The sequence below is a fragment of the Scyliorhinus torazame genome, chromosome 15 (genome assembly GCF_047496885.1).
Source record: "Scyliorhinus torazame isolate Kashiwa2021f chromosome 15, sScyTor2.1, whole genome shotgun sequence".
In the NCBI taxonomy this organism is placed as follows: Eukaryota; Metazoa; Chordata; class Chondrichthyes; order Carcharhiniformes; family Scyliorhinidae; genus Scyliorhinus; species Scyliorhinus torazame.
Window position 1 is genome coordinate 211,244,303 of NC_092721.1, and position 24,137 is coordinate 211,268,439.

At 55.2% G+C, this 24,137-nt stretch overlaps 1 protein-coding gene across 1 annotated transcript in view; it reads left to right on the forward strand.

The window, feature by feature from the left end:
* The window catches only part of LOC140391348 (dynein heavy chain domain-containing protein 1-like), a 479,751-nt gene that overhangs the window by 232,333 nt on the left and 223,281 nt on the right, over positions 1-24,137 (forward strand). Inside the window, exon 9 of the mRNA XM_072475926.1 lies at positions 18,771-18,920. Within this exon, the coding sequence (XP_072332027.1) occupies positions 18,771-18,920 (150 nt within the window). The remainder of the gene's footprint in view (positions 1-18,770; positions 18,921-24,137) is intronic.

Consider the following 24,137-nt stretch of genomic DNA (forward strand, 5'->3'; position numbering starts at 1 on the left):
CTACCCACACAAACCCCCAAACTAACCGATCCACCCAGAAAAAGCAATTTCAGCAAAAAGACCGGTCGGCACTGAAATAAAAACCACAGCAAAATGTTCACCTGAACAGCCGCTCCCGACCTGCCGGCGATCGGAGCAGACTGTCCCAGCTCGACCTGCCGGCGATCGGAGCAGACTGTCCCAGCTCGACCTGCCGGCGATCGGAGCAGACTGTCCCAGCTCGACCTGCCGGCGATCGGAGCAGACTGTCCCAGCTCGACCTGCCGGCGATCGGAGCAGACTGTCCCAGCTCGACCTGCCGGCGATCGGAGCAGACTGTCCCAGCTCGACCTGCCGGCGATCGGAGCAGACTGTCCCAGCTCGACCTGCCGGCGATCGGAGCAGACTGTCCCAGCTCGACCTGCCGGCGATCGGAGCAGACTGTCCCAGCTCGACCTGCCGGCGATCGGAGCAGACTGTCCCAGCTCGACCTGCCGGCGATCGGAGCAGACTGTCCCAGCTCGACCTGCCGGCGATCGGAGCAGACTGTCCCAGCTCGACCTGCCGGCGATCGGAGCAGACTGTCCCAGCTCGACCTGCCGGCGATCGGAGCAGACTGTCCCAGCTCGACCTGCCGGCGATCGGAGCAGACTGTCCCAGCTCGACCTGCCGGCGATCGGAGCAGACTGTCCCAGCTCGACCTGCCGGCGATCGGAGCAGACTGTCCCAGCTCGACCTGCCGGCGATCGGAGCAGACTGTCCCAGCTCGATAGAGCCTCCTCGACCCTGCCCACCAGACCCGCAAAGTTCAACTTACGGAGCTGGGCCCAGCCGAGCCACCTGCTCCCCAAATACCGAAAGTGGGCTGTTGCCACCTGAAATGGCAACACCCCCCACCCTGATCCCCCCCAGCCTGATACCCTCCCCCACCCTCATCCAACCCCACCCTCATCCAACCCCACCCTGACCCCCCCCACCCTAATCCCCCACTATCCTGATCCCCCTACCCTGATCCCATCCCCCACCCTAATCCCTCCCCCAAGCTGATCCCCCCCCACACCCTGATCCTCTCCCCACCCTGATCCCCTCCCCACCCTGATCCCCTCCCCACCCTGATCCCCCCCACCCTGATCCCCCCCCACCCTGATCACCCCCGCACCCTGATCCCCTCCCCCAACCTGATCCACCCCACCTTGATCCGCCCCACCCTGGTCCCCCCCCACCCTGACACCCTCCCCCACCCTATTCCCCCCCACCTTGATCCGCCCCACCTTGATCCGCCCCCACTCTGATCCCCCCCACCCTGACCCACCCCACTCTGATCCCCCCACTCTGATCCCCCCCACCATAATCCCCCCCACCCTGATCTCCCCCCACCCTAATCACCCCACCCTGACCCCCCCACCCTGACCCCCCACCCTGATCCCCCCCACCCTGATCCCCCCACCTTGATCCCTCCCACCCAGATCCCCCCCACATTTATCCCCCCACTCTGATCCCCCCCACCCTGATCCCCCCACCTTGATCCCCCCACCCTAATCCCCCCCACATTGATCCCCCCACTCTGATCCCCCCCACCCTGATCTCCCCACCCTGATCCCTCCCACCCTGATCCCTCCCACCCTGATCCCTCCCACCCTGATCCCCCCACCCTGATCCCCCCCACCCTGATCCCATCCCCCACCCTGATCCCCTCCCCCACCCTGATCCCCTTCCCCACCCTGATCACTCCCACCCTAATCCCCCCCACCCTAATCCCCCCACCCTGATCCGCCCCCACCCTGATCCCCTCCCCACCCTAATCCACCCACCCTGATCCCCACCCTAATCCCCCCCACCCTGATCCCCTCCCCACCTTAATCCCCCCACCCTACCCCCCCACCTTGATCCCCCCACACTGATCCCCCCCCACCCTGTTCCCCCCACCCTGTTCCCCCCACCCTAATCCCCCCACTCTGATCCCCCCCACCCTAATCCCTCCCCCACCTTGACCCCCCCCACCCTGACCCCCCCCACCCTGATTCCCCCCCCCACCCTGATCCCTCCCACCCTAATCCCCTCCCCAACCAAATCCCCTCCCCCCTGATCCCTCCCACCCTGATCCCCTCCCCCACCCGGATCCCCCGCACCCTAATCCCCTCCCCCATCCTCATAACCCCCACCCTGATCCCTCCCACTCTAATCCCCTCCCCACCCTAATCCCCTCCCCACCCTGATCCCCCCCACCCTGATCACCCTCGCACCCTGATCCCCTCCCCCAACCTGATCCGCCCCACCCTGATCCACCCCCACCCTGATTCCCCCCTCTGATCCCCCCCCACCCTGATCCCCTCCCCCACCCTATTCCCCCCTTCTTGATCCCCCCACTCTGATCCCCCCCACCCTGACCCCCCCACTCTGATGCCCCCACTCTGATCCCCTCCCCACCCTAATCCCCCCCCACCCTGATCCCCTCCCCCACCCTAATCCCCCCCACCCTGATCCCCCCCACCCTGATCCCCCCACTCTGATCTCCCCACCCACCCTGATCCCCCCCCACCCTGATCCACTCCCACACCCTAATCCCCCCCACCTGATCCCCCCCCACCGTAATCCCCCCCACATTGATCCCCCCACTCTGATCCCCCCACCCTGATCCCCCCCACTCTGATCCCTCCCACCCTGATCCCCCCCACCCTGATCCCCCCACCCTGATCCCCCCCCACCCTGAACCCATCCCCCACCCGAATCCACTCCCCATCCTGATCCCCTCCCACACCCTAATCCCCCCCAATCTGATTCCCCCCCACCCTGATCCCCCCCCACCCTGATCCCCCCCCACCCTGATCCCCACCCGCTCCCTAATCCACCCCCACCCTGATCCCCCTCCCACCGTAATCCCCCCCACTTTGATCCCCCCACTCTGATCCCCCCCACCCTGATCCCCCCCCACTCTGATCCCTCCCCACCCTAATCCCCTCCCCACCCTGATCCCCCCCACCCTGATCACCCTCGCACCCTGATCCCCTCCCCCAACCTGATCCGCCCCACCCTGATCCACCCCCACCCTGATCCCCCCCTGATCCCCCCCACCCTGATCCCCTCCCCCACCCTATTCCCCCCTTCTTGATCCCCCCACTCTGATCCCCCCCACCCTGACCCCCCCACTCTGATGCCCCCACTCTGATCCCCTCCCCACCCTAATCCCCCCCCACCCTGATCCCCTCCCCCACCCTAATCCCCCCCACCCTGATCCCCCCCCACCCTGATCCCCCCACTCTGATCTCCCCCCCCACCCTGATCCCCCCCCACCCTGATCCACTCCCACACCCTAATCCCCCCACCTGATCCCCCCCCACCGTAATCCCCCCCACATTGATCCCCCCACTCTGATCCCCCCCACCCTGATCCCCCCCACTCTGATCCCTCCCACCCTGATGCCCCCCACCCTGATCCCCCCACCTTGATCCCATCCCCCACCCTAATCCCCTCCCCACCCTGATCCCCTCCCACACCCTAATCCCCTCCCCCACCCTAATCCCCACCTGATCCCCCCCACCTTGATCCCTCCCACCCTGATCCCACCCACCCTGATCCCTCCCACCCTGATTCCCTCCCACCCTAATCCCCCCACCCTGATCCCCCACACTGATCCGCCCCCACCCTGATCCGCCCCCACCCTGATCCGCCCACCCTAATCCCCCCACCTTTATCCCCCCACTCTAATCCCCCCCACCCAAATCCCTCCCCCACCCTAATCCCCCCCACCCTGATCCCCCCACCCTGATCCCTCCCACCCTAATCCCCTCCCCACCCTAATCGCCCCCCCTGTTGCCCCCACCCTATCCCCTCCCCCACCCTGATACCCCGCACCCTAATCCCCTCCCCCATCCTCATACCCCCCCACCCTGATCACCCCCACCCTGATCCCCCACACCCTGACCCCCCCCACCCTGATCCCCCCCCCACCCTGATCCCCTCCCCCACCCTAATCCTCCCCACTCTAATCCCCCCCACCCTGATCCCCTCCCCCACCCTAATCCCCTCCCGCACCCCAATCCCCCCCACCCTGATCCCCTCCCCCACCCTAATCCCCCCCACCTTGATCCCCCCACTCTGATCCCACCCCACCCTGATCCCCCCCACCCTAATCCCCCACTATCCTGATCCCCCTACCCTAATCCCCCCCACCCTGATCCCGTCCCCCACACTAATCCCTCCCCCGAGTTGTTCCCCCCCCCACCCCGAGCCCCCCACACGCTGATCCTCTCCCCACACTGATCACCCCCGCACCCTGATCCCCTCCCCCAACCTGATCCGCCCCACCCTGATCCCCCCCACCCTGATCCCCTCCCCCACCCTATTCCCCCCCACCTTGATCCCCCCACTCTGATCCGCCCCACCCTGACCCCCACACTCTGATCCCCCCCACTCTGATCCCCTCCCCACTCTGATCCCCTCCCCACCCTAATCCCCCCCCACCCTGATCCCCTGCCCCACCCTAATCCCCCCACCCTAATCCCCCCACCCTGATCCCCCCACCCTGATCCCCCCCACCCTAATCCCCCCCACATTGATCCCACCACTCTGATCCCCCCACATTGATCCCACCACTCTGATCCCCCCCATCCTGATCCCCCCCACTCTGATCCCTCCCACCCTGATGCCCCCCACCCTGATCCCCCCCACCTTGATCCCATCCCCCACCCTAATCCCCTCCCCACCCTGATCCCCTCCCACACCCTAATCCCCTCCCACACCCTAATCCCCTCCCCCACCCTAATCCCCAACTGATCCCTCCCACCCTGATCCCTCCCACCCTGATCCCTCCCACCCTGATCCCTCCCACCCTGATTCCCTCCCACCCTAATCCCCCCCACCCTAATCCCTCCACCCTAATCCCCCCACCCTAATCCCCCCACCCTGATCCCCCCACCCTGATCCGCCCCCACCCTGATCCGCCCCACCCTAATCCCCCCACCCTAATCCCCCCACCCTAATCCCCCCACCTTTATCCCCCCACTCTGATCCCCCCTCACCCAAATCCCTCCCCCACCCTAATCCCCCCCACCCTGATCCCCCCCACCCTGATCCTTCCCACCCTAATCCCCTCCCCACCCTAATCGCCCCCCCTGTTCCCCCCACCCTAATCCCCTCCCCCACCTTGATACCCCGCACCGTAATCCCCTCCCCCATCCTCATACCCCCCCACCCTGATCACCCCCACCCTGATCCCCCCCACCCTGACCCCCCCCACCCTGATCCCCTCCCCCACCCTAATCCTCCCCACTCTAATCCCCCCTACCCTGATCCCCCCCATCCTGATCCCCTCCCCCACCCTAATCCCCTCCCGCACCCCAATCCCCCCCACCCTGATCCCCTCCCCCACCCTAATCCCCCCCACCACCCTAATCCCCCCCACCTTGATCCCCCCACTCTGATCCCACCCCACCCTGATCCATCCCCACCCTAATCCCCCACTATCCTGATCCCCCTACCCTAATCCCCCCCACCCTGATCCCGTCCCCCACACTAATCCCTCCCCCGAGCTGATCCCCCCCCACCATGAGCCCCCCGCACCCTGATCCCCTCCCCCAACCTGATCCGCCCCACCCTGATCCCCCCACCCTGATCCCCTCCCCCACCCTATTCCCCCCCACCTTGATCCCCCCCACCCTGACCCCCCACTCTGATCCCCCCCACTCTGATCCCCTCCCCACTCTGATCCCCTGCTCACCCTAATCCCCCCCCACCCTGATCCCCTGCCCCACCCTGATCCCCCCCCACCCTGATCCCCTCTCCCACCCTATTCCCCCCACTCTGATCCCCTCCCCACTCTGATCCCCTTCCCACCCTAATCCCCCCCACACTGATCCCCTGCCCCACCCTAATCCCCCCACCCTAATCCCCCCACCCTAATACCCCCACCCTGATCCCCCCACCCTGATCCCCCCACCCTGATCCCCCCACCCTGATCCCCTCCTGCTCCCTAATCCCCCCCACCCTGATCCCCCCACCCTAATCCCCCCCACATTGATCCCACCACTCTGATCCCCCCCACCATGATCCCCCCCACTCTGATCCCTCCCACCCTGATGCCCCCACCCTGATGCCCCCACCCTGATCCCCCCACCTTGATCCCATCCCCACCCTAATCCCCTCCCCACCCTGATCCCCTCCCACACCCTAATCCCCTCCCCCACCCTAATCCCCACCTGATCCCCCCCACCCAGATCCCTCGCACCCTGATCCCTCCCACCCTGATCCCCTCCCCCACCCTAATCCCCCCCACCCTGATCCGCCACCGCCCTGATCCGCCCCCACCCTGATCCGCCCCCACCCTGATCCGCCCCCACCCTAATCCCCCCACCCTAATCCCCCCCCACCTATATCCCCCCCACTCTGATCCCCCCCACCCTAATCCCCTCCCCACCCTAATCGCCCCCCTGTTCCCCCACCCTGATCCCCTCCCCCACCCTGATCCCCCGCACCCTAATCCCCTCCCCCATCCTCATACCCCCCCACCCTGACCCCCCCACCCTGATCCCCACCCCACCCTAATCCTCCCCACTCTAATCCCCCCCCACCCTGATCCCCCCCACCCTGATCCCTCCCCAGCCTGATCTCCCCCCCCACCCTAATCCCCCACTATCCTGATCCCCCTACCCTTATCCCCCCCACCCTGATCACAGCCCCCACCCTAATCCCTCCCCCGAGCTGATGCCCCCCTACCCTGAACCACCCCACACCCTGATCCTCTCCCCACCCTAATCCCCTCCCCACCCTAATCCCCTCCCCACCCTGATCACCCCCACACCCTGATCCCCTCCCCCAAACTGATCCGCCCCACCCTGATCCCCCCTGATCCCTCCCCCACCCTGATCCCCTCCCCCACCCTATTCCCCCCCACCTTGATCCCCCCACTCTGATCCCCCCCACCCTGACCCCCCCACTCTGATCCCCCCACTCTGATCCCCTCCCCAGCCTAATCCCCCCCTCACCCTGATCCCCTCCCCCACCCTAATCCCCCCACCCTAATCCCCCCACCCTAATCCCCACCACCCTGCTGCCCCCCACCCTGATCCCCTCCCGCTCCCTAATCCCCCCCACCCTGACCCCCCCCACCCTGATCCCCCCACCCTGATCCCCTCCCGCTCCCTAATCCCCCCCACCCTAATCCCCTCCCCCACCCCGATCCCCCCCACCCTGATCCCTCCCACCCTGATCCCCTCCCCCACCCTATTCCCCCCCACCCTAATCCCCCCACCCTAATCCCCCACCCTGACCGCCCCCACCCTGATCCCCTCCCCCACCCTGATCCCCTCCCCCACCCTAATCCCCCCCACCCTGATTCCCCCCACCCTACCCCCCCACCTTGATCCCTCCACTCTGATCCCCCCCCACCCTGATCCCCCCACCCTAATCCCCCCACCTTTATCCCCCCACCCTGATCCCCCCACCCTGATCCCCTCCCCACCCTGATTCCCCCCCACCCTGATCCCTCCCACCCTAATCCCCTCCCCACCCTGATCACCCCAACCTTATCCCCCCCCCTGTTCCCCCACCCTGATCCCCTCCCCCACCCTGATCCCCCGCACCCTAATCCCCCCCATCCTCATCCCCCCACGTTGATCCCCACCCTGATCCCCCCCACCCTGATCCCCCCCCACCCTGATCCCCCCCACCCTGATCCCCCCACCCACCCTGATCCCCCCACCCACCCTGATCCCCTCCCCCACCCTGATCTCCCCCACCCTGATCCCCCCCACCCTGATCCCCCCACCCACCCTGATCCCCCCACCCACCCTGATCCCCCCACCCACCCTGATCCCCTCCCCCACCCTGATCCCCCGCACCCTAATCCCCCCCATCCTCACCCCCCCCACGTTGATCCCCACCCTGATCCCCCCCCCACCCTGATCCCCCCCACCCTGACCCCCCCCACCCTGATCCCCCCACCCACCCTGATTCCCCCCCCCATCCTTATTCACCCCCCACCTTGGAGAATATCGAGTGATATTTTGAGCCGACCCAAACATGAGCAACTCACAACATTATTTTAGTGCAGCATTTTGAAAACAGAAACATCAAAGATATGGGCGGAGTTCTCCAGCCTCGGCCCTCCACCGGGCTGTCCCGCCCCGCCGAGAGTCGATGCACTTTTGGGTGCCCCATGGCAGTGGGGTCCTGAAACCCCAGCAACAGTTTTTATTACAGCTTTCTAATGTTTTATCACCATTTAATGTTTCAGATAAATATTTATATTCATGGTATTTTCCAGATCATTTGTGGTTCATAGAACATTGCAGCGCAGTACAGGCCCTTCGGCCCTCGATGTTGCGCCGACCTGTGAAACCACTCTAAAGCCCATCGACACTATTCCCTTATCGTCCATATGTCTATCCAATGACCATTTGAATGTCCTTAGTGTTGGCGAGTCCACTACTGTTGCAGGCAGGGCATTCCACGCCCTTACTACTCTCTGAGTAAAGAACCTACCTCTGACATCTGTCCTATATCTATCTCCCCTCAATTTAAAGCTATGTCCCCCCGTGCTAGACATCACCATCCGAGGAAAAAGGCTCTCACTGTCCACCCTATCCAATTCTCTGATCATCTTGTATGCCTCAATTAAGTCACCTCTTAACCTTCTTCTCTCTAACGAAAACAGCCTCAAGTCCCTCAGCCTTTCCTCATAAGATCTTCCCTCCATACCAGGCAACATTCTGGTAAATCTCCTCTGCACCCTTTCCAATGCTTCCACATCCTTCCTATAATGCGGCGACCAGAATTGCACGCAATACTCCAAATGCGGCAGCACCAGAGTGTTGTATAGCTGCAACATGACCTCATGGCTCCTAAACTCAATCCCTCTACCAATAAAAGCTAACACACCGTACGCCTTCTTAACAACCCTCTCAACCTGGGTGGCAACTTTCAGGGATCTATGTACATGGACACCAAGATCTCTCAGCTCATCCACACTGCCAAGAATCTTACTATTAGCCCAGTACTCTGTCTTCCAGTTATTCCTTCCAAAATGAATCACCTCACACTTTTCTGCATTAAACTCCATTTGCCACCTCTCAGCCCAGCGCTGCAGTTTATCTATGTCCCTCTGTAACTTGTAACATCCTTCCGCACTGTCCACAACTCCACCGACTTGAGTGTCATCTGCAAATTTACTCACCCATCCTTCTACGCCCTCCTCCAGGTCATTTATAAAAATGACAAACAGCAGTGGCCCCAAAACAGATCCTTGTGGTACACCACTGGACTCCAGTCTGAACATTTCCCATCAACCACCACCCTTTGTCTTCTTCCAGCTAGCCAATTTCTGATCCAAACTGCTAAATCACCCTGAATCCCATGCCTCCATATTTTCTGCAATAGCCTACCATGGGGAACCTTATCAAACGCTTTACTGAAATCCATATACACCACATCAACTGCTTTACCCTCATCCACCTGTTTGGTCACCTTCTCAAAGAACTCAATAAGGTTTGTGAGGCACGACCTACCCTTCACAAAACCGTGTTGACTATCTCTAATCAATTTATTCCTTTCCAGATGATTATACATCCTATCTCTTATAAATCTTTCCAAGATTTTTCCCACAACAGAAGTAAGGCTCACTGGTCTATAGTTACCGGGGTTGTCTCTACTCCCCTTCTTGAACAAGGGGACAACATTTGCTATCCTCCAGTCTTCTGGCACTATTCCTGTAGACAAAGATGACTTAAAGATCAAAGCCAAAGGCTCAGCAATCTCCTCCCTAGCTTCCCAGAGAATCCCAGGATAAATCCCATCCGGCCCAGGTGACTTATCTATTTTCACACTTTCCAGAATTGCTAACACCTCCTCCTTATGAACCTCAAGCCCGTCTAGTCTAGTTCGGGATTCTAATATAATTTTATGATCCAGAATATTCCAAGGTCCAGAATAGATTTTGTCCCAAGTATTCTAGATCAGAGAGGTTACAGTGTGACCTCTGGTATGACCTCAGTTGCCAGGTGATAGGTTAGTGCCTGAACCCTGACCCCAGGGAAATAGCACAGAGTGATCTCTACAATAGTTATCGGCCGTGGTGGCATTTTCTCTGGGTGGAACTGAATGGTGGATCTTCATTGAACATAAGAACACAAGGAGTAGGAGCAGGGGAGAACCATCCAGCTGTAGAGCTTGCTTCAGATTCATTACTGACCATGTCTGATCTTCTGTCTCAACATCGGCAACTCACTGGAGCTACACCCTGCAGTCCCAACCGGGCTGGCTCCATTTCTAGCACCCCGGAATTTTCAAACTCAGCCAAGCTTCTCCATGACTCATGGTCCGCGCTCCTCAGGGGATGTATGAACCATTGCCTGGATTTGGGAAACTTTTCGAACCCTTTGCTGCTGTTATGGAGACATGGTTAAAGTGGGAAAGGACTGGCAGTATAATATTCCGGGATATCGATGTTTTAGACGAGACAGAGGGGGCAGCAGAAAGGGTGTGGGAGTTGCATTACTGGCTAGGGAACATATAGCTGGGAGGATATCTTGGAGGGATCCTGCAGTGAGGCATTGTGAGTAGAGCTTAGGAATAGGAAGGGTGCAATCACAATGTTGGGGTTGTACTATCGGCCTCCCAACAGCCAGTGGGATACAGAGGAACAGATATGTAGTCAGATTCTGAAAAGATGTTGTGATGGGTGATTTTAATTTCCCCCATATTGACTGGGACTCCCTTAGTGCCAGAGGTCCGGATGGAGAGCAATTTGTTAGGCGTGTCCAAGAGGGTTTTTTGAAACAGTTGATAGTCCAACCAGGGAGGGGGGCCTTACTGGACCTGGTATTGGGGAATGAACCCTGCCAGGTGACCAAAGTTTCAGTTGGGGAACATTTGGGGAACAGTGATCCTAATTTCGTAAGTTTTCGAATACTCATGGACAAGGACAAGAGTGGTCCTCGAGTGAGGGTGTTAAATTTGGGGAATGCTAACTGCAACAGAATTCGGCAAAAGCTGGAGAATGTGCATTGGGAGCGGCTGTTTGAGGGGGAATCCACATTTGACATGTGGAAGTCTTTTTAGAGACCAGTTGATTAGAGTGCAGGATAGACATGTCCCTGTGAAAATGAAGGGCCAGAAATGGCAGGATTAGGGAACCATGGATGAAAGGGGGAATTGTGAGACTAGTCAAAAGGAAAAAGGAAGCATACATAAGGTCTAGGCAACTAAAACCAGACAAAGCTTTTGAAGAATATAGGGAAAGTAGGATCAAACTCAAACGGGGAGTTAGGAGGGTTAAAAGAGACCATGAAATGTCATTGTCAAGCAGGGTCAAGGAAAATCCCAAGGCCTTTTATACATATATAAGGAGCAAGAGGGTAGCTAGGGAAAGAGTAGGCCCACTCAAGGACAAAAGAGGGAAGTAATGCGTCGAGTCAGAGGAAGTGGGTGAGATCGTTAATGAGTACTTTGCATCGGTATTCACCAGGGAGAGGGACATGACGGATGTTGAGATTAGTGATGGCTGTGTGAATACTCTAGGACATGTCAGCATGTTGAAGGAGGAAGTGTTGGATATCTTAAAATGCATGAAGGTAGACAAGTTGCCTGGGCCGGATGGGATAGATACCGTGGAAGGTAAGAGAGGAAATAGCTGGGGCCTTAGCAGATATTTTTGCATCATCTTTGACTTAAACTAATGCAGCAGGGGCATGGGAACCTGGATTGTAGTTTTAGGGTAAGGGAGAATGAGAGTATAGAGGTCAGGAGCACAGATTTGACGTCGCAGGAGGGGGCCAGCGTTCAGGTAGGTGGTTTGAAGTGTGTCTACTTCAATGCCAGGAGTATACGAAACAAGGTAGGGGAACTGGCAGCGTGGGTTGGTACCTGGGACTTCGATGTTGTGGCCATTTCGGAGACATGGATAGAGCAGGGACAGGAATGGATGTTGCAGGTTCCGGGGTTTAGGTGTTTTAGTAAGCTCCGAGAAGGAGGCAAAAGAGGGGGAGGTGTGGCGCTGCTAGTCAAGAGCAGTATTACGGTGGCGGAGAGGATGCTAGATGGGGACTCTTCTGCCGAGGTAGTATGGGCTGAAGTTAGAAACAGGAAAGGAGAGGTCACCCTGTTGGGAGTTTTTTATAGGCCTCCTAATAGTTCTAGGGATGTAGAGGAAAGGATGGCGAAGATGATTCTGGATATGAGCGAAAGTAACAGGGTAGTTATTATGGGAGATTTTAACTTTCCAAATATTGACTGGAAAAGATATAGTTCGAGTACAATAGATGGGTCGTTTTTTGTACAGTGTGTGCAGGAGGGTTTCCTGAAACAATATGTTGACAGGCCAACAAGAGGCGAGGCCACGTTGGATTTGGTTTTGGGTAATGAACCAGGCCAGGTGTTGGATTTGGAGGTAGGAGAGCACTTTGGGGACAGTGACCACAATTCGGTGACGTTTACGTTAATGATGGAAAGGGATAAGTATACACCGCAGGGCAAGAGTTATAGCTGGGGGAAGGGCAATTATGATGCCATTAGACGTGACTTGGGGGGGATAAGGTGGAGAAGTAGGCTGCAAGTGTTGGGCACACTGGATAAGTGGGGCTTGTTCAAGGATCAGCTACTGCGTGTTCTTGATAAGTATGTACCGGTCAGACAGGGAGGAAGGCGTCGAGCGAGGGAACCGTGGTTTACCAAGGAAGTGGAATCTCTTGTTAAGAGGAAGAAGAAGGCCTATGTGAAGATGAAGTGTGAAGTTTCGGTTGGGGCGATGGATAGTTACAAGGTAGCGAGGAAGGATCTAAAGAGAGAGCTAAGACGAGCAAGGAGGGGACATGAGAAGTATTTGGCAGGAAGGATCAAGGAAAACCCAAAAGCTTTCTATAGGTATGTCAGGAATAAGCGAATGACTAGGGAAAGAGTAGGACCAGTCAAGGACAGGGATGGGAAATTGTGTGTGGAGTCTGAAGATAGGCGAGATACTAAATGAATATTTTTCGTCAGTATTCACTCAGGAAAAAGATAATGTTGTGGAGGAGAATGCTGAGCCCCAGGCTAATAGAATAGATGGCATTGAGGTACGTAGGGAAGAGGTGTTGGCAATTCTGGACAGGCTGAAAATAGATAAGTCCCCGGGACCTGATGGGATTTATCCTAGGATTCTATGGGAGGCCAGGGAAGAGATTGCTGGACCTTTGGCTTTGATTTTTATGTCATCATTGGCTACAGGAATAGTGCCAGAGGACTGGAGGACAGCAAATGTGGTCCCTTTGTTCAAAAAGGGGAGCAGAGACAACCCCGGCAACTATAGACCGGTGAGCCTCACGTCTGTAGTGGGTAAAGTCTTGGAGGGGATTATAAGGGACAAGATTTATAATCATCTAGATAGGAATAATATGATCAGGGATAGTCAGCATGGCTTTGTGAAGGGTAGGTCATGCCTCACAAACCTTATTGAGTTCTTTGAGAAGGTGACTGAACAGGTAGACGAGGGTAGAGCAGTTGATGTGGTGTATATGGATTTCAGCAAAGCGTTTGATAAGGTTCCCCACGGTAGGCTATTGCAAAAAATACGGAGGCTGGGGATTGAGGGTGATTTAGAGATGTGGATCAGAAATTGGCTAGCTGAAAGAAGACAGAGGGTGGTGGTTGATGGGAAATGTTCAGAATGGAGTACAGTCACAAGTGGAGTACCACAAGGATCTGTTCTGGGGCCGTTGCTGTTTGTCATTTTTATCAATGACCTAGAGGAAGGCGCAGAAGGGTGGGTGAGTAAATTTGCAGACGATACTAAAGTCGGTGGTGTTGTCGATAGTGTGGAAGGATGTAGCAGGTTACAGAGGGATATAGATAAGCTGCAGAGCTGGGCTGAGAGGTGGCAAATGGAGTTTAATGTAGAGAAGTGTGAGGTGATTCACTTTGGAAGGAATAACAGGAATGCGGAATATTTGGCTAATGGTAAAGTTCTTGAAAGTGTGGCTGAGCAGAGGGATCTAGGTGTCCATGTACATAGATCCCTGAAAGTTGCCACCCAGGTTGATAGGGTTGTGAAGAAGGCCTATGGAGTGTTGGCCTTTATTGGTAGAGGGATTGAGTTCCGGAGTCGGGAGGTCATGTTGCAGCTGTACAGAACTTTGGTCCGGCCGCATTTGGAGTATTGCGTACAGTTCTGGTCACCGCATTATAGGAAGGACGTGGAGGCTTTGGAGCGGGTGCAGAGGAGATTTACCAGGATGTTGCCTGGTATGGAGGGAAAATCTTATGAGGAAAGGCTGACGGACTTGAGGTTGTTTTCGTTGGAGAGAAGAAGGTTAAGAGGAGACTTAATAGAGGCATACAAAATGATCAGGGGGTTGGATAGGGTGGACAGTGAGAGCCTTCTCCCGCGGATGGATATGGCTGGCACGAGGGGACATAACTTTAAACTGAGGGGTAATAGATATAGGACAGAGGTCAGAGGTAGGTTCTTTACGCAAAGAGTAGTGAGGCCGTGGAATGCCCTACCTGCTACAGTAGTGAACTCGCCAACATTGAGGGCATTTAAAAGTTTATTGGATAAACATATGGATGATAATGGCATAGTGTAGGTTAGATGGCTTTTGTTTCGGTGCAACATCGTGGGCCGAAGGGCCTGTACTGCGCTGTATTGTTCTATGTTCTATGTTCTATGACCACAGGCGAGGTTCCAGAGAACTCGAGCAGAGCCAATGATGTCCCTTTGTAAACCGCAGAGAATTAGGGGTGCGCTAGCTAGATGGATAAAGAACTGGTGTGGCAACAGAAGACAGAGAGTAACAGTGGAAGACGGTTTTTCAGAATGGAGATCTGATCCACAGGGATCATTGCTGAGACCACTGTTGTTTGTAATATATATATATAAAAGATCTGGAGGAAAATGTAGATGGTCTGATCAGCAAGTTTGCAGATGACACTAAGATTGGTGGAGTTGCAGATAGTGAAGGGGACTGTCAGAGAATACAGCAGAATATAGATAGATTGGAGAGTTAGGCAGAGAAATGGCAGATGGAGTTCAATCCAGGCAAATGCGAGGTGATACATTTTGGAGGATCAAATTCAGGTGTAAATTTTGCAGTAAATGGCAGAACCCTTAGGAGCATTTACATGCAGAGGGATCTGGGTGTTCAGGTCCATAGTTCCATGAAAGTGGCAATGTAGGTGCATAAGGTGGTCAAGAAGGCATACGACATGCTTGTCTTCATCAGCCGGGGCATTGAGTACAAGAGTTGGCAGACCATGTTACTGTTGTACAAAACTTCAGTTCGGTCGCATTTGGAAGTTGCAGTTCAGTTCTGGTCGCAATGCTACCAGAAGGATATGGATGTTTTGGAGAAGGTGCAAAGAAGGTTTACCAGGATGTTGCCTGGTCTGGAGGGTGTTAGCTATGAGGAGAAAATAAACTCGGACCCAAAGAGAAAATGCTGGAAAATCTCAGCAGTTCTGGCAGCTTCTGGAGGGATAGAAAAGAGCGAACGTTTCGAGTCCAGATGACCCTTTGTCAAAGCTGAATAAACTCGGATTGTTCTCACTGCAACGATGCAACTGAGGGGAGACCTGATTGAGTGCTGCAAAATTACGAGAGGTATAGACAGGGTGAATAGTCAGAAGCTTTTCCCAGGGTGGAAGACTCAATTACAGGGGGCACAGGTTGAAGGTGAGAGGGGGAAGGTTGAAGGGAGATGTTCGGGGAAGGTTTTTCACGTAGAGGGCGGTGGTGCCAGGAATGTGTTGCCAGTGCAGGTGGTGGAGGCAGCACAATAGCAACATTTTATCTTGATAGCCACATAAACAGGCGGGGAATGGGGGATACAGATTGTTTGGGCTAAATAAAGAATCTGGATCAGCGCAGGCTTGGAGGGCCGAAGGGCCTGTTCCTAGAACAAAGAACAAAGAAAAGTACAGCACAGGAACAGGCCCTTTGGCCCTCCAAGCCCGTGCCGACCATTCTGCCCATCTGAACTAAAACCCCCTACCCTTCCGGGGTCCGTATCCCTCTATTCCCATCCTATTCATGTATTTGTCAAGATGCCCCTTAAATGTCCCTATCGTCCCTGCTTCCACCACCTCCTCCGGTAGCGAGTTCCAGGCACCCACTACCCTCTGTGTAAAAAACTTGCCTCGTACATCTACTCTAAACCTTGTCCCTCTCACCTTAAACCTATGCCCCCTAGTAATTGACCCCTCTACCCTGGGGAAAAGCCTCTGACTATCCACTCTGTCTACGCCCCTCATAATTTTGTAGACTTCTATCAGGTCGCCCCTCAACCTCCGTCGTTCCAGTGAGAACAAACCGAGTTTATTCAACCTCTCCCCATACCTAATGCCCTCCATACCAGGCAACATCCTGGTAAATCTCTTCTGCACCCTCTCTAAAACCTCCACATCCTTCTGGTAGTGTGGCGACCAGAATTGAACACGACATTCGAAGTGCGGCTTAACTAAGATTCTATAAAGAACATAGAACATACAGTGCAGAAGGAGGCCATTCGGCCCATCAAGTCTGAACGACCCACTTAAGCCCTCGCTTCCACCCTATCCCCGTCACCCAATAACCCCTCCTAACGTTTTTGCTCACTAAGGGCAATTTATCACGGCCAATCCACCTAACCTGCACGTCTTTGGACTGTGGGAGGAAACCGGAGCACCCGGAGGAAACCCACGCAGACATGGGGAGAATGTGCAGACTCCGCACAGACAGTGACCCAGCAGGGAATCGAACCTGGGACCCTGGCGCTGTGAAGCCACAGTGCTGCAACATGACTTGCCAATTTTTATACTGAATGCCCCGACCGATGAAGGCAAGCATTGACTACCTTCTCCACCTGTGTTGCCCCTTTCAGCGACCTGTGGACCTGTACACCTCGATCTCTCTGACTGTCAATACTCTTAAGGGTTCTGCCATTTACTGTATGTTTCCCATCTGTATTAGACCTTCCAAAATGCATTACCTCACATTTGTCCGGATTAAACACCATCTGCCATCTCTCCGCCCAAGTCTCCAACCGATCGATATCCTGCTGTATACTCTGACAGTCCTCATCGCTATCCGCAATTCCACCAACCTTTGTGTCGTCTGCAAACTTACTAATCAGACCAGTTACATTTTCCTCCAAATATATACTACGAACATCAAAGGTCCCAACACTGATCCCTGTGGAACGCCAGTAGTCACAGCCCTCCAATTAGAAAAGCACCCTTCCACTGCTACTCTCTGCCTTCTGTGGCCGAGCCAGTTCTGTATCCATCTTGCCAGCACACCCCTGATCCCGTGTGACTTAGAACATAGAAGATAGAACATTACAGCGCAGTACAGGCCCTTCGGCCCTCGATGTTGCGCCGACCTGTGAAACCACTCTAAAGCCCATCTACACTATTCCCTTATCGTCCATATGTCTATCCAATGACCATTTGAATGCCCTTCACCTTCTGTATCAGTCTGCCATGAGGGACCTTGTCAAAGGCTTTACTGAAGTCCACGGAGACAACATCCACCGCCCTCCCCTCACCTTCGTCACTTCCTCGAAAAACTCGATCATGTGAGATACGACCTCCTCTTCACAAAACCATGTTGCCCTCATGTGCTATAATGTTCTTTGTTCTTTGAAAGGAAAGTTCAAAAGGCCTTAACCACACCCTCACCCAATTTCCATGTCCCTCATATTCCTTCATACCAAGTGATGTCTAACTCTTGCCTGCCAACCAGCCATATAGCCCTTTACAGTCACCATGATAACTCAATCACAACACATGTTCCCCACCCACCTCATACTCTCCTTGCCAACTCATGGGCTGGGATTTTCCCTACCCAGCGGGGCGGGGGAATCCGGCGTAATGGAGCGGCGGGAACCACTCCGGCGTCAGGCCGTCCCAAAGGTGCGGAATTCTCCGCACCTTTAGGGGCCAAGCCCTCACCTTGAGGGGCTAGGCCCGCGCCGGAGTGATTTCCACCCCGCTGGCTGGCGGGAAAGGGCTTTGGCGCCACGCCAGCCGGCGCCGAAAGGACTTCGCTGGGCGACGCATGTGCGGGAGCGTCAGCGGACGCTCACGGCATCCCCGCGCGTGCGTAGTGGAGGGGGTCTCTTCCGCCTCCGCCATAGTGGAGACCGTGGCGAAGACGGAAGAAAATGAGTGTCCCCACGGCACAGGCCCGCCCGCGGATCGGTGGGCCCCGGTCGCGGGCCATGCCACCGTGGGGGAACCCCCCGGGGCCAGATCGCCCCGCGCCCACCCCAGGACCCCCGAGCCCGCCCGCGCCGTCTGTCCCTGCCGGTAAGGTAGGTGGTTCAATCCACGCCGGCTGGCGAGGGTTGACAGCGGCGGGACTTTGGGCCGGGGGGAGCCCGTCGACCGGCGCGGCACGACTCCCGCCCCCGCCGATTCTCTGGTGGCAGAGAATTCAGGACACGGTGGGGGCGAGATTCACGCCAGCCCCGGCGATTCTCCGACCCGACGGGGGGGTCGGAGAATCGCGCCCATGGTTTTTACATGTCCATTTGTCCAGTGCACACTATGGACATAAACTCTATACAGGGGTGAAGTTGAGTGGGTGGGGGTGGTGAAGGGTGAGAGGGCAAGGGAGCCTCAATGTAATCAAGCAACTGGGACAACATCCTACAGAAATGAGACAGGCCTTTTAACCAGCCCACCTCAGCAGTCTGCCGACCCTATGGCCACCTCCGGTCCACTTCTGGGGCCTGGATCCATCCTGCGCACCCACGTCTTCGTCTTAAACTCCATATCTGCTGCAATAATTGCTTGCTAAAGCTGCATTGAAACACTTTCTGACATCCCAACCTTACCTGCTACAGATAAGGAGTCAATTGCTCAGTCGTTACGGAAAAGCGAAAGCAGAATTTCTGGATCTCCTGTCGCAATGCCGTGATGAGGAATTTCATATCACATTACTGCTGCGCAACCTCGAGGCTGCCCATAAGAAATTCGAGAAGGAATTTGGCAAGGTAAGTGTTCACCTGACGTGAGATTATGCTGCTTGACGCTCTGAGTGTTCTTGCTTTTCTGTTTATTAATAATGAGTGCTTCCATCTTATGGGACAGGCAGTGACTGAGTGGCTCGTGCTCCAGCTTTTTACTCAGGAATTTGTGGGTCCAATTCCCACTGCATTGACTTTGACACAGAAGCGAGGCTGACATTCCCAGTGTAATACCGAGGGAGTGCTAGGCTGCTGAATGTGCCATCATTTGAACAAAGCCTTGTTTGCCTTTTAAGCAGATGTAAGTACCCTGTAGCACTGTTCAAAGAAGAACACGAGTTCTCCCAAATGTCCACATTAATATTTATCCCTCAATCAACAACACAAGATTTAGATTACATGCTCATTATCATATTTATCGGGATCGTCTGAATATAAACTGGCTGCTGCGTTTCCTTCATTCCAAGTGACTACCCAGAATAAAAGAGATTTTTACAGCACTTCTGTCTCAATTTGCCAGCTGATGTTTAAGCTCCCTTGTCCCTAGTTTTTTCATCGAGTCAGCGTCAAATATTGAATTGGCTTTGAGATGTCCTGAGAATGGGAAAGGCACACAACAGGGGCAATAATCCAGAGGCCCAGAGTAGCACCCCGGGACCCGGGGTAACACTCCGGAACCCAGGGGAACACTCTGAGACCCAGAGTAACACTCCGGGACCCGGGGTAACACTCCGGGACCCGGGGTAACACTCCGGGACCCAGGGGAACACTCCGGAACCCAGGGGAACACTCCGGGACCCAGGGGAACACTCCGGGACCCAGGGGAACACTCCGGGACCCAGGGGAACACTCCGGGACCCAGGGGAACACTCTGAGACCCAGAGTAACACTCCGGGACCCAGGGTAACACTCTGAGACCCAGGGTAACACTCCGAGACCCAGGGGAACACTCCGGGACCCAGGGTAACACTCTGAGACCCAGAGTAACACTCCGGGACTCGGGGTAACACTCCGGGACCCAGGGGAACACTCCGGGACCCAGGGGAACACTCTGAGACCCAGAGTAACACTCCGGGACCCAGGGGAACACTCTGAGACCCAGGGTAACACTCCGAGACCCAGAGTAACACTCCGGGACCCGGGGTAACACTCCGGGACCCGGGGTAACACTCCGGGACCCAGGGGAACACTCCGGGACCCAGGGGAACACTCTGAGACCCAGAGTAACACTCCGGGACCCGGGGTAACACTCCGGGACCCAGGGGAACACTCCGAGACCCAGAGTAACACTCCGGGACCCAGGGTAACACTCCGAGACCCAGAGTAACACTCCGAGACCCGGGGTAACACTCCGAGACCCGGGGTAACACTCCGGGACCCGGGGTAACACTCCGGGACCCGGGGTAACACTCCGAGACACAGGGTAACACTCCGGGACCCAGTCTGCACATTCTCCCCGTGTCTCCGTGGATTTCATCCGGGTGCTCCGGTTTCCTCCCACAAGTTCTGAAAGACGTGCTGTTAGGTAATTTGGACATTCTGAATTCTCCCTCTGTGACCAGAACAGGCGCCGGAATGTGGTGACTAGGGGCTTTTCACAGTAACTTCATTGCAGTGTTAATGTAAGCCTACTTGTGACAATAAAGATAATGATTATTATTATATATACATCGGTCTGCTTCTGTTATTTAGTTGGGCTGGTTTAGCACAGTGGACTAAACAGCTGGCTTGTAATGCAGAACAAGGCCAGCCGCACGGCGCAATTCCCGTACCGGCCTCCCCGTACAGGCGCCGGAATGTGGCGACTAGGGGCTTTTCACAGTAACTTCACTGAAGCCTACTTGTGACAATAAGCGTTTTTCATTATTATTATTATTTACATCAGTCGTCTTATGTTATTTACAAGGGTTACAGTTTCCTGTTTTTCTTTTTCCAGTAGTCTTTTGGTTCTGGCTGGGTCCGCTGTTCCCCCTCCCCGTTTTCATCCTGACCCCCCCCCCCCCCCCCGAAGCCTGGTTTGCCTTCTTCCCTTGTTTGTTCTTGTTCCCTGCTCCAATTGCGTTGGTGTGATGCCGTATAACAGGTGCCGGAATGTGGCGACGAGGGGCTTTTCACAGTAATTTCTTGCAGTGTTCTTATTTGTTGGGCATGGATGGGTGCCATGCCTCTTTGTTTCCCACGTCTCCCCCCCCCCCCCCCCAACCCCTCTCCTTACTGTATCGTGACTACCCTCTCCTTTTCTTTGGCTTCCTCATTGTTGGCTACAAACAGGTCTCGGAACATCTGGGTTAATGGCTCCCACATTTTGTGGAAACCCTCTTCCCATCCCCGGATGGTGAATTTAATTTTCTCCATTTGAAGAAATTCCGGCACCTGGGATAGCCAGCCTGTAGCTTTGGGTGGTGCTACTGACCGCCAGCCGAGCAGGATTCTGCGGCGGGCAATCAAGGGGGCAAAGGTAAGGGCATCGGCCCTCCTCCCATGAAGAGACCTGGCTGTTCTGATACCCCGAAGAGCGCCACTTCCGGGCATGGCTCCACCCTCATCTCCACCACTCTGGACATTTCCTCAAAGAAGGCTCTCCAAAACCCGATAAGTCTGGGGCAAGACCAGAGCATGTGGGCGTGGTTAGCCGAGCTCCTTGGCACGCATTTGTCCTCCGCCTCCGGGAAGAATCTGCTCATTTGGGTTCTGGTTAAGTGGGCTCTGTGCATCACTTTTAGCTGCATTAGGCTTAGCATGTGGAGGTGGAGTTGACCCTGTGCAGGGCTTTGCTCCAGAGTCCCCACCAAATTTCAAACCCCAAGTCTTCCTTCCTCTTCTCTCTCATTACGTCCAGTCGGGTGGTAGCCCTCCTTAGTAGTCGCCCATACATGTTGCCACAGTTGCTAAGCCAACTTTTTATCCAGTTTGCCACATTGCTTTGCATCCCAGGGCTTTTACTTTTTTGACTAACCTGCCAAGTGGGATTTTAACAAACGCCTTGCTAAAATCCATGTACACCACATCCACTGCACTACCTTCTTGTCACTTCCTCAAAGAATCCAATCAAATTTGCAAGGCAAGACCTTCCTTTAACAAATCCATGCTGACTATCCCTGACTAGTCCATGCGTTTCTCTGTGACAGTTAATCCTATCTCTCAGGATTGATTCTACTCATTTGCCCACCACTGACGTTAGACTAACCGGTCTATAATTGTTCGGCATTTCCTTCCATCCCTTTTTAAACAATGGAACCACGTTTGCATTTCTCCAGTCCTCTGGTACCTCCACTGTATCTACTGAAGATTGGAAAATCATCCTCAGAGCATCTGCTATCTCCTCCCTGACCTCCTTCAGTAGCCTCGGAAACAATCCATCTGGCCCTGGCGACTTATCAAATTTCAAGAATTCCAATCCTTTGAGTACTTCCTCTCTCTCTATGACTATCCCATCCAGTATCTCACAGTGTTCCTCCTGGACGACTATATCTGCATCATCCATTTCCTTTGTAAACACACAGACAAAATATCCATTTATACCCCTTCCCACGGCCTCTGCATCTACACAAAAGTTCCCTTCTTCATCTCTAATAGGTCCCACTTTTTCCTTAACTAACCTTTTACAGATGTCAGTCTTCAGTCAATACGATTCACTCCACATGATATCAAGAAGCAGCTGAAGGTACTGGACACTGCAAAGGCTCTGGGCCCTGACAATATCCCAGCAATAGGACTGAAGACTTGTGCTCCAGAACTTACCGCACCCCTAGCCAAGCTGTTCCAGTGCAGCTACAACACTGGCATCTACTCGGCAATGTGGAAAATTGCCCAGGTGTGTCCTGTACACGAGAAACAGGACAAATCCAACCCAGCCAATTACCCCCCAGTGTCCTCTCCATCATCAAAGTGATGGAAGGAGTCATCAACAGTGCTATCAAGCGGCACTTACTCAGCAATAACCTGCTCACGGACCCTCAGTTTGGGTTCTGCCAGGGTCACTCAGCTCCTGACTTCATTACAGCCTCGGTTCAAACATGGACAAAAGAGCTGAATGCCGGAGATGAGGTGAGAGTGACTGCCCTCGACATCAAGGCAGCATTTGACCGAGTGTGGCATCAAGGAGCCCGAGCTAAACTGGAGTCAATGGGAATCAGGGGGAAAACTCTCCGCTGGTTAGAGGCATACCCGGCACAAAGGAAGATGGTTGTGGTGGTTGGAGGTCAATCATCTCAGCTCCAGGACATCACTGCAGGGGTTCTTCAGGGTAGTGTCCTCGGCCCAGCCATCTTCAGCTGCTTTATCAATCACCTGCCTTCCATTAAATCCATGCTGACGATCCCTGATCAATCCCTGCTTTGAAAGTGTTGATTAATCCTGTCCCTCAGAATTAGTTCCAATAATTTCCCGACCAGTGACGTTAGACTAACTGGTGTATAATTTCCTGGCTTCTCCCTGCTGCCCTTCTTGAATAAAGGTCCAACATTAGCTATTCTCAAGTCATCTGAAACTTCCCCTGTGGCCTGTGAAGATTTAAATATCTCCGCCGGGGCCCCAGCCTCCTGCTTCCCATAGCAGCCTGGGATGCACCTCATCAAACCCTGGGGATTTATGCATCTGTATACCCGCTGAAACATCTAATACCTCATGATGCTCTATCAATTACGACGAGACGAGAGTAGAGAGTAATCGAGGCTTTATTACACAGAGATGTGTGGCCTCCTGTAGCTGCTACCAAAATGGCTGCAGTTCGGAGAGCACACACATTTATACTCCGCCTACTGGGCGGAGCCAGCAGGCAGGGATCTACCCCCGCACCTGTAGTACAGGGGCCTTACCGTAATACCCTCGTATGCAGTCCAGCATATACAATATAATACAACAGTGGTGACTACCACACCTCATCCTTATTAATCTTAACCTGCTCTGGACCTTCATCGTCACCAACTCAAATCAACAGCTACCATGTGTTTCTCCTGAGTGATTACAGATGAAAAATGTTCATTTCAGACCTTGCCCACGATCTCTGGCTCCGTGCACGGATTCCCCTTTGGTCCCGAATGGGCCCCACTCTTTCCCCGCTCATGCTTTTGTTCTTAATTCGCTTATAAAATGCCTTGGGGTTTTCCTTGATCTGCCAATTATATTTTGTGGTTGCCCTTTGCCCTCCCAAATTATTGTGTAAGCACACGCCCCCCCCCCCCCCCCCCCCCCCCCCCCCCCCCCCCCCCCCCCCCCGCTGCACTCTCTGTACGTCTGACGGGC